The 12,077-nt window shown below is 42.0% G+C and overlaps 1 protein-coding gene across 1 annotated transcript in view; it reads left to right on the forward strand.

Moving 5' to 3' along the window:
* The window catches only part of LOC113150295 (serine-rich coiled-coil domain-containing protein 1-like), a 107,133-nt gene extending 100,931 nt beyond the window's left edge, over positions 1 to 6,202 (forward strand). Inside the window, exon 11 of the mRNA XM_026342738.1 lies at positions 1,397 to 6,202. Within this exon, the coding sequence (XP_026198523.1) occupies positions 1,397 to 2,170 (774 nt within the window). The 3' untranslated portion in view covers positions 2,171 to 6,202. The remainder of the gene's footprint in view (positions 1 to 1,396) is intronic.
* Positions 6,203 to 12,077: the final 5,875 nt, after the last annotated feature.

The raw sequence follows: 12,077 nt of genomic DNA on the forward strand, positions 1-12,077 counted from the left end.
TGCTGCTTTTCTGAAATGTTGATGGAAATCGACACTGTGATATATGTTGACACAAAGACCAAAGACAAGCATAATAAACATGAGCATATACACTGCTTATATCCAGAGAACACATGCTTAAGCGAATGGGATGATAATGTTAAATTAATAGATTAAAGGTTAGATTATCGGATTTAATTTAGATTGTGTAGAGTGAGGATCAGCAGTAGTGTACCGCTTTATCTCTAAGTACTTATGATACTTCGGCTAATTAAATATCACAGCATTGCTGTCCTATAAGCATCATTTGTAATAAACATTGTCTTACTTCCAGTTTGTTTATGATTTCCCCACTTTCTAACCATCTATTGAAAGAAACTGTTTCATTGAATTAGAGTTGCTACTGTCATACGGTACCTACCTAGCTTGCTGTGTTCTCGCTAATTATATTTTCACCTCTCAGACCAAATTTCTGTCGACAACCTCGATACAGTAATTACTTTTAATATCAATTTGCACCCATAAACACATGGAAACATTCAAAGCGCACTGGCGCCTAAATATGCATGTGTGCACAAACATGCATATCACCACAGGTTACACACACATACAGTCTGTGGGCTTAAGAAATGCATTGACACATACTCATACAAAGCACACCACACATATGGAAACACACACTGCTAGTGTGTCTGCAAATGTCAACTCGGCTTACTCTCCCATGAGGTTTGGATGGGATTGTGTTACTTTAGTCAACACTGCACACTTGGTCCCAGTGTGGTTTTGTGTGTATGCATGTGTGTGCGCTTGTGTGTGTGTGAGGGAGAGAGAGAAAAGGGGGACAGTGATGAGAGATGTTGCATAAGGGGGTGCAGTGGAGTGCAAAAGAGAACAGGTGGCTCTCGTTTCTGCCATCTAGTTTTATGTGCCATCCTCCCCAGTGTGTGTGTGTGTGTGTGTATTTGAGATAGTGAGTGAGAGAGTGAGAACCCGTTGCCTTGTGGGGAGGGGATTTGTGCATACCTTGAGTGCATATCTCCAACCGTGCACATGTTTCCTTGTCCTATTTGTCTCATAATGTGTGTGTGTGTGTGTGTGTGTGTGTCTGTTCTTTAGTGAGCAGAGTTCTGGTTGGTTTAGAAACAATTAGAACAAGCTGTAGGAGCCCAGGGAGATCGTTCTCCAAATGTCATCCAATTAACAATCTATACTGAACACACAACAGTACTCCCTCACTCACGCTGCCTGTCTGTGTCTTCTACTCTCCTCCTAGTTCCTCTGAGGTATTGAGTGAATTATTCTTTAAGAACGCCAAGTACACATCACACGCACTGACAGAAAGCAGAGTAAATTGTAACGTCTCTTATAGATCTGTCTTTATCTTTTACCCTGTTTCTCTCCGTCTTCTCTTTCTCAGATCAATCATCCAGGCCGGTGGTCAGGACTAAGCAGCAGCCTGGCGCCAAGGGAACGAAGGGTAGTGCGGGTTGTGGGGTCAGCACACGGAGGGGACCTCTCTAACCAGCACCACCCCCACCACTATCCACCTCTGCATGGCCGACCTCCTGTTTCTGAGCGACACGCAGCCAGGGAAGAGCGCCACTGCCAGGGGCTCTTGGCACCATCCACGGCCCGTAACCCTGCTCCGAATCTGTCCTCCGCCACTTCTGCAGCCTCGGCCCAAGCGTCACCTACTACTCCAGTCCAGCCCCAAGTTTCACTGACTTCAAATCAGTGCCCAGGCTCTGGTTCGGCAGCTATGAATCACACTGCAATTCCGTCCCTGTCCTCCAGACAGCCAGAGGGGGTGTCCTCATCTTCTGAGTCCTTAACTCCAGGAGTGGGAGGTGGCGCGAGTCTGTCAGGTGGTGTAAAGAGAGGAGGAGGAGAGCACCACCCCCCTAGCCATATCCCCCGTGCAGTTGGGGCCAGCGCCTCCTCAAGCCTGCACAGTCTTACAAGCAAAGGAAGCCTCTCTCCAAGCATCTCATTGTCTGACCGGGCCTCCCCTCCACCTCCTACACCTTCCTCAGCCTCCTCTTCCTCCTCCTCATCCTCCACATTTACGGGTCGTTTAGGACAACCACCCCGCGGCCCCCTGTCTCTGCATAGCTACAGTCGTAAAAATGTCTTCCTCCAACATTCCCTACATACTGCTGAACTGCAAGCTCTGACGCAGAGAGACAGTTGAGGGCACACAAACGTTTAGGCCGCCCCCAACATAAGCAGCCATGACATCAACTTACGTGACAACATGCGGGAGTTTATAGAAAAAGTGCTGCTCCTTTGGCAAAAGTTGAAATTGCTCATGTTTCACTGTCTAAATTCCCCGAAACGTCGACCACACACGTACAATCACACTTGTCTCTCCTTAGAATTCAATCAATCCTTCCCTGACTTTTTGTTCATACTTTTTTGCCTGCTTGAACACACTCATAGGCAAGTGCACACACACTCACATGTCAGGCTGTGAGTATGAAAAAGGCACTCATCCGTCTATCAGAACTCCCACGTTGTGTCATGCTGACAGTTTAGATATGCTTACGCCCACAGACACACAAAGTGCACACAAATTCACCACCTCATACCCATGTACACACACACACACACACTATCTCTCGACAGTAGTGTCACACAGCTAAATACACACTCACACAGAGACATCATCTGTGATATCTCTGCCTCACAATCTGCACAAATGTTACAGCATTAAACTAGGACAGAGAGATGAGCTACATATTTGTGTGTGCTTTTGTTTCTGAAATGTCTTTGTATCCCTTCATTTTATAATTTTATCAGTTAAAACCACGTGCTGCTTAAGAAACTGTTGGATTGATCATCGTCTCTGCTTGTAAGGAAACATTCTCACGTTGCCAAATCCTGCATCTGATTAACTCTTCATTCCTTGAAATCCATTCTCAGAAGCTCATAATGGGAGATTTGTTTAGATGAACTTCCACAACCCTTTTACTGCATGCTTTCTAAAATTTAAGGATAATACAGGTGAGCATTTTGTACTGCAACTAAAGAAGATCGGAGGACTTTTAAAGTCTTTTAATGATATTTCAGTATCAACTATCACACCAGTGTTTCAAGAAGGGAACCGAACATGCCGTCCAGTAACCTCTGATGTATGAGCCTGTTTGTATGTTGTTTTGAGAACTAAATATCTGTCATTTTGCTAACAGAAATAAGGCATTAGATGTACTCTCATCTTGATTATGGATTTGGTTTTGTATACTACAATATGACCCACATTAGATACAACTTTAATCTGCAATCTTAGATTAGTACATTAGGGAAGCTGAAGTGAAGAGTTTCATTATAAAATCAGATAAATGCCATTGGAACAATTTGACACAGATAATGACAGATTGACTTACTCTTAATTAGCACTTATGTACCCTTTGCTACAGTAACAAGATCAAAATACTTGAGACAATGACCCTGAACAGAACAGAAGATTTTAGATTTGGCACGCTATATAATATATGTGGTTTTGGAATGAAGCTCTTCAATCTTCTTTAGGGCTGGGTATTAAACAGGGATAGCTACTGGTATTGAAAGTGACATCTGTAGGATTTAAAAGCAAAAATGTTTCAAATTATTACGTAATTACAGTTGGCTGATGCATTTTTATACACTTTTAGATACAGTTTCCCATAATTTGAAGGAATCCATTGAGGAGCGTCTGGTTGTGTTGAGGGAAGCAAATACCAGAACGAATATATCACAGGAAATAGCTTACTTGAACAAATATTGAAATGAGACGAACTGAAAACATTAATTTACGAGCACTACGTTTTTCACTAATACCCAGTCCTTATCTGTTACCCTTTTTATCTTCCTGATGTCAGATGAGTGTTGGTTATCTATGGCATTTGGTATAACAAGGTTGCTTTAGGACAGATTCAGTATATTTTGAGTGAGATTTACATGCACTGTAACTGCCATGACCTGCTGATTTGTACAACTGTACAATTATTCTCACTTGGGCGACAGAATGTTTAATACGCGGGGAAACTCAAATCTTTCAATTGGACTACATAAGAGCTTCAATCTGCCACTGGCAGTGACCATGAGTTTGCTCTGTTGAACTGAGAAGACTGTTGAACAAGTCTTTCTTTCCATATAGACAGTAAGGGGAAAGGCCAGAAGTTCACAACTCCCGGCATAATTGAGAGACGTTATTGACCTTGTGTGACTCTAAACGGCACCTCACCGTATAGGAAAGTTGTATAATTTGTGTGTGTATGTGAGTTGTAATGCACACATCATGAGGCAAGGACCTGGTAGAGGTGAAGAAAAGCCTGAAGGAAGACAGCTCTGTTCCCACTGGTGGAAGCTTCGACTCTCTCTCTCTGGTCTGCTTCGCTTACACACCATTTCCTCTTTTTTTATCCCCTCTTTTGCTAAAGTCCCTTCTCTTCTGTCCTAATTTTGTTTCCTCCACCCTATTTTCTCTCTATTCCACTTTATCCACTTATTCCCCTTCAGTCTCTTCCTGTAAATTTCCTTCAGCCTGCATCCATTTGTAGTGCACGCAGGCTCAGTAGCTCCTTTTGTTCCTCTCTTTGAATCCTTTATCCTTCCTTGTATTAAGTCCAAGGTCTCTCCTTCTGTCGTCTCTTTCCCCTGCTTACCCAGAGCTTGTATTGTCATATGGTGTATTTATCACAGACTCTGTTACAGCGGCTCTCAGTCCTGGGCACTGGGACCTGCGGTGCTGCCGATTTTCATTCCAGCTTTCTAATCAGGGAGTAATTTTACAACTGGTGAACGCAATTACTGTAACTACCTGGTAGGATAGATGAACAATCATAATCTGGCTCCTGAGGACTTGGACTGAGAACCGCAGCTGTAATGTGAACTAAACATTCCCTGCTTGGTTTGTTTACAGGTGGAGGGTAACAATGCTCTGTCGCTGGCTGACCTCTTAAGAATTGCTATTTACATCCCTTGTCAGTGCATGCATCATAATGTAGTTGACACCATGTGAAATGTCATAAGGGAGTCTTTGGCCCTGTTTGCACTGCCCACTCAGATTTTATTTTTTCCACCACGTTTGAAACAGCTGTGCTCGCGACAACTGTGTTTAAGATGCAGGCTGCTGGTTGTGTAAGATACCGTGAAAGGAAAGGGCTGCATGTGAGATGACAGTTAATATGTGGCATCATGGTCTTTTACGACATCTTTTGTCTGCACCGCTTTAAAAATGAAATGAACTTGACATTGATTAAGTACAGGAAGACGAGGATCCGGAATAATTGAGGGGGACATACACACAAACTCACAAACCTCAATTCTTCCTTCTACTAAGCAGCTTGTTGTGGATTTGAGGCACTACACGTTTGTTTGGAGGTTATTTATTAGTTTTAAGTTTCTGCCTTATTATATTTATTGCCATTTTCCTAAAAGCATCTGGGCACATGAAAGCAGCAGTCATGATGGAAATGACAGTAATAATAATGATATTCATGGCGTTCTTATCATTTTAATGAATCTCACATATACTGTCCTGGCTTTTTAAAGTGCTTACTGTAATTTTACTGTAATTTTACTGTAATTTTTGTTCTTTTTAATTTGCTGTAAAAAAAATAAATCAAGATGTAAAATTGTACATAAATTATTGAAACTGTTGATGTTATTGTTAATCAACATGGGCAGTTTGTGTTCATGTCAAAAACAAGGATTAATAATAAGGTTCACATATATTGTTATGTTTGTTGGCACACAAAATGTTAAAACACAAAAAAATAAATAAATAGAAAAAGCAAACATTTTGTTCCATTGACAGATTGTCAGAAAATTGTCAAATGCAGTTGGAGGTCTGAGCTATTACCAAAGGATTTCAGGCTGTGGTTACATATCACAAAAGAAATGTGACAAATGTGATACATATTCCCATGATGCATTTTATCATTTGGCTCGTTCATAGATGTAAAACTATTGGGTACAGTGAGCTTCTGACCAGTTAGTCCATAAATTCACCAGGAACAACCTACCAGAGTCATTTTCCACTTCACATAGTCCTGCTAAACAAGTCTAGGAACTTTATCTGTTATAGTCCAAAAACTTTGCAGTGTGTGTTTTTACCCAAAGTATTTCTCTTCGTTTTCTGTGCCACGCAGAGTTTGGTCATTTTCACAATTGTTCTTCACAAGAGTTTTTTTTTGTCCACTGCCTACTTATTGTTAATATTTAATACAAATAAACTAGATTAAAACAACGCTGATTGGGATGTGATGTTCTTGATTGACTGATCCTTCATTAATGTTGGGCGTGTGTAAAATGATGAGATATACTGTACCACCAAAAAGTGCACTGCCAACAGCTGCGGGCTCCATCTTTCAGTCCGGGTAGATTCTGCTGTATAGACGTGAAGAAAGTGACGAATAGAATGAAAGATGCCATCACTCAAAGTTTATTTACAGCTGCAGCATTTGAGTGGACTTTAAAAGGTTGTGCGTGGCAGCAGGTGCAGGCAGAGGCAATTTTACCTCATTCGACATTAGCTTCCAACCTATCTGAGTGACTTTTCATTTGGCAGTGACCACAAAGTATGGAAGTGTTTAGAAAATCAATTTCATTAGAATGACTGCATGTGTGTGTGTCTGTGTGTGGGATGTAGTCTTTGACTGTTTACCCCTTAGGGAGGACCTGTGCGTGGTTCTTATTCCTGGACTCACTCAATTAGTGTTGGTGATGTTACGACTGGCTAACACACACACGTTCACACACATACACATGGGATTTAAAAAAAAAAAAATCGCTGTTTTGATACTAACTTGCTGTAATTGATGACAGAAGGCCGACACATCAGTGCTACTGATTAATGGAGCTATGAAGTTCAAATAGATCATGTAACACACAGGGATGTGTGTGTGTGTGTTTTTGTTTTTTCTTCTTGCTGTTGATGATGATGATGAATCTCCAGTAGGCTGTAAAATTAAAATCTCTGGCTTGTATTCAATAAAGTGTTAAAAGATTCGGTTAATCACCAGAAAATGAATCAAGTACATCTGATAGTTTTGCTATTGGTGTCATTGGAAATGTCCTTGAAACATGCAAGTTGAAGACACCATCCTGTATTGTGGTGAAAGATGACATTTATTGATTAGACAGAAGTCAATGAATTAAAAGACATTTAAAAAAGAGGCACGTGTTTTAATGGAAAAGGCCTAGTCACAGGATGTCGTCTCTCTTCAGACGTGTTGTGAGTGTGAAGCATATTTCATGGTGCGACGCTGCCCGTGTGCGTCCCATCAATCCCACCGTCAGCTCCGTGGAAGCGGCAGCTCCATCTGTCCGCGCAGGCGAGTCTGCAAGGTGCAACAAATAAACCGAGTCCCAACATCAAGACCGTGCAAAAGCTTCCCTGACAGTCGTCCAGCTGCATGCACACACTCCGTCCAGACCTGCAGGCTGGAGGAGCTGCTCTCACGCACACGTGCGTGTGTGGAATAAATAGTTGTTGTTGCGTGATCAGGAAGCGTCTGTGAATGTGGCCACAGGTGTTTCCGCACAGGGTTAATTGGGAGGATTAGTGGCTGGCAGGATGGAGCTGCAGCCACCGGAGGAGACGCTTGTCGCGTGTGGAAAAAGCTCATGTTCGAGCCAGTTCGATCACAATACGTGGATAATACCGTTTTGGAGGACCGACGGGGGGAGGAGAGGGGGGACGCTGCTCTGCAGACACCAGGTGACGCATGATCCACTCCTCTCTGCGCTCTGACGCTGCGTCTTTCCTACAATGACTTCAGGCCTCTCAGGATAGAAAACTGTGAGCGGGCCAGTCACCTTCAGTGGTACTTTCCAAGTAGTTCGACCTGTCATTGTTGGAAAGGCGGATGTGTAATTATAACGCCAGTGATGGCTCCATTTCATTTAAGGAGTCAGAGAGGGAGCATCCAAAAACACTAGAGACCTTGAGCTTCAAACACCCAGTGTATCAGGGAAAGCCCCTCATTAATATGAATTAGACATGTGGCAGTTCTCCTATAGGTCAAATATCTTCTGGCTCTCCGTGATGTGGGGTTGTAGCCTTTTAGCAGGTGTCTCACTGCTGCTTGGTGGAATATTTTTCATCCTTGTTTTGCTCCAAAGCTGCAAAACAATTATATGAGTGAATTATGAGTAAGATAGTTCCTGTTGATACATGCACGGTCAGGCTGTGCTTTTGATGTAAACTTTTAAGAGATCTGTATCTGCACTCACTGTGTGTGTGTGTGTGTGTGTGTGTGTGTGTGTGTGTTCCTGGTTGACTGGGACACCAACGTTTATGGTGTACAGTATGAAAGTTGATGGCCAGTCACACACCAACAGCTCTTGTGTTATTGCCGAATATCTACTGGCCAATAAAAAGAGGTCACTTTTAAAAACGGTCTCACCCGGAGCTTCACGCTGAGCATGATGCTGACAAACGAAATGTTCTCTCGCACTGAATTTGACTCTTAACCCGTAAGAACCCACGGTGACGCAGGTCACCAACACATTTAATCAGGGTGTAGTTCACTCCTCTTAATAAGTGTCACCAACACTAAGGAACCTGTTCCACATGGTCCATTTGGTTTGTCTCATATCTCACATAATTTTCCCTTTTAGTAGGAATGGATCTGAGTTCTCATGGGTTAAATAATCATTATTTTTCATGTCTTAAAGATTTGAATGTGGTAATATTTAAAGCACGCTGTCCCGCTCAACATGAAAAACCTATTTTTAAATCAGTTTTACTTTTGGTAAAGTTATCTAATTGAAATCATTGCACAAATATCAGCTACCTCTGCAATTACACAGAATGCATTTTAATAAGGCTACAGGAAATGACAAGCACAAAGCAACTGAGAGAGAATTAAAATAAAAATAAAATATGAAAGATAGCAGAGTATAGGTGAGAGGGTAACACGAAACGGCAAGTGCATGTCGGGATTAAAACCAATAAAACTGTGATGAGGCAGGTGAAACAATTCCTGAACCTCTGAGTGGCCCCAAAGGCAACGTGTCCTCAGTAATGGTGAAATGGAAGAAGTTTGGAACCACCCGGAGACTTCCTAGAGTTGGCCGTCTGGCTGAACAGAGTAGCCGGTCTTGAAGGACAACCGTTTCTGCAGCACTTCATCAATCAGCCATTTATGGCAGAGTGGCTAGACAGAAGCCACTTTGAGTAAAATGCATATGACATCCCCCCGGCGTTAGCCAAATAGCATTTAAATGACTCTTAAGAGTATGAGGAAAAAACATTTTCTGGCCTGATGACACAAAATGTAACTCGGAACTTCAAACACTATGTCCGACAAACACCAGGCCCTGTTCATCACTTGCTGATACCATCCCTACATGGCTGCAATAGCCCAAACATTAGCATGTGTGCAGTTGGCAGCTGATACTATGATCTGTGCTGTGTTTTAACTTAACTTGGCTGTAACTCTTCTTTCTATTTTTATACACTTATTTTATTATCTTCTATTTTCTATTGGTGATCTTCTCATGTGTTGTCTGTCTATACATAGAATATTTTGTATCTAAGTTATATCTCCCATGTGTTAAATTTCCATTGAGGAAATGTTATTTCATAATGGATATCTTTGTTGTTTTGTTGTCCAGTCCTAATTGTGAGGTAACAAGAAATGTGATCACTGGCATCAACAAAACACAAATGTCTGAGGAACCTTTTCTGTTTTGTTAACGTAGTTCTACACTGTATGTCACACGTGTTAAGAGGACAGTAAAAGCATAAGCTTAGTAGTCACAGGTGATGCTGACAAGTGTTTTCTTTTTCTCTCGCTACAGCTTCTAATTTCTAGACAGATCAATAACAGCTTTGGAAGCTCTGCAAGACCTCTCAGTCAGCCTGTCGCTTCTAACTGTTGGCTTAGTGTGCTGTGACAGGCAGCCTTCCCTTATGCCTGCAAGCCTGGACTGAAGTGGTGTGGGAGGTAGGTGGTGTTTGTATAAGTGTGTGTGTGTGTGTGTGTGTGTGTGTGGATTAAACCACCTTTGTCCTGACACACGATCATTGATGCCTTTAACTTGAGCGTTTCTGTGTGAGATTCTGTGTCATCACTTTGCCTCTCTGCCATTTGTCAAAATCAGTTAGGATGTGTTGGGTAGATTTAAGTTTGTCCCTGATCCGTCTCTGTTACTCGTCCGCTCATCCTCCCTTTGTATCCATCTGTCATTGACCCACACTCTTTCCCTCTGAACAAATTGCCCTCGTTGTTCCCCTTGACCGTTCAAATCAAACCTTTTTATTATATTTCATGGCCAAAAGGCTTAAATTGCTCACTTTGCAGCAAAGGCAGACACATTTGCACTCATCGCAGCATGCAGCCAGTCACTTTTGGTTCACAGCTGCACCCTCCCTTGTCTGGACTTACTGAGATTACACACACACACACACACACACACACACACACACACACACACACACACACACACACACACCCTGCCAGTTCACTGAAAATAATTACTTGCATGTCTTTTCTGCCATAAAATAAAATAAAAGCTAGACAACCAGACACAACATGATGTATTATGCTTCATATACAGTCCATATTTTATTCTGCGGCTTGACTGATACAAGATAAAATGGTTTTCAAGTTAAAAAAACAAACAAAAAAATTTAGCAACAGCTCATCTGGCCTTGACACTGGAAAGACCTGTTAGTCCCCTCATCCCACTCTGTTCTTTTTGGCCAACTTGCATAAAGCAGGTGGGGTGAACTAACCCCCAAAACAGTGTCAGCACCACCCCTGCCTTTCACCGGATTCAAATACTGCGTCCATAAACTGTAGAGAAAGAAAACAGTAAACAATACAAAGTTATTTATAAGTCTACAGCACAAAAATACCATGCAATTAGCTAACAGTACAACTGTTATTGTTGTAAATGTTAGTCAGGTAAATTTATTTTGGCATTAAATGCTCGTGCTATCTCTCAAACGAATTGGCCAGACTGGGGACCACACAACACTCTGGGTGTAACGTGGGCATCCAACTGCATGAATGTAAATAAACATCAGACCACAAAAAGCACAATATGACGCCCATAGTAAGAACTCGGACGTGAGAATCACTTGACTGTGGGTGAATCTATAACATTTCCAATCAGTGGTGACACTGTGGTGGTTACAGTAAGAACGTAGGCGAGCTACAGAGGAAGTGGCAGACTGCTGATTCAGTACTCTTTAGATACTCCTTTTAGATTAAAGCAGGATCTTGGATCTTGTCTATTGGAAAGACATTAATGACTGCACACATGCTTTTGTTGTTAAACTACAAAAACTCTACCTGCAATGGGTTTCTAGGCATATTGCCATCCACAGAAATATACAGCAGGAAGCTTCATACCTTGCTCAGCTGCAGCAGTAGTGTAGCTTCTTCACCAATCCACCACCCTCAGTACTGGACATGTGCTGGTTTCATCATCCCCTCTACAGTGACTCACTGTTGTTGGAGATTTTCCTAATATGGGTCGACACAGAGGTGTCTTTTGACTCTCCACTGCTCTGCTGTTTTCCCAGATACACAGGAACACATAACTGATTTCACCTGACATTTTTAGAACGGCTTTTTTTTTTGTGTGTGTGTGTGTGTGTGTGTGTGTGTGTTTGAACTAGGCAGTTGGCGTAACAGTTGGCATAGTTTTATGTGAACATACTCTATGGTGCTCATGTTGCCCACTCAGTGTCTCTCTGCACTCTGCACTACGAGACTACCATGTGTACAACACAAGTCAAATTTAGCCTGGGCTTTTACAGGAAGCAGATGGTAGGGTATTATGTTGACGATACTGTTAGCCACTGATGACTCTTCTAGTCAGCCCACTCAGCATCTCTGCTCTTTTCCTCCTCTATTGAGACTCAAAATATTAAACATAATGGGCAATTTTTGGCTAGTAATAGCAAATTGGCACACTGAAGAGCTTAATTTTGCTACCATTCTGTTTTCATTTTTTTTCCTCGTGCAATTTCATCCTTCCGCTACCCCACATCTCTTTCTTGCTTCTCCAGTTGGTATGTGAACCCATCATTGTATGGAGCAATGGATTTTACTTTTCCTGCTGTTGTTTAATTTCCATCTGCAGGAAGTTCTGTAAAT

The sequence above is a fragment of the Anabas testudineus genome, chromosome 9 (assembly GCF_900324465.2).
Source record: "Anabas testudineus chromosome 9, fAnaTes1.2, whole genome shotgun sequence".
Lineage (NCBI taxonomy): Eukaryota > Metazoa > Chordata > Actinopteri > Anabantiformes > Anabantidae > Anabas > Anabas testudineus.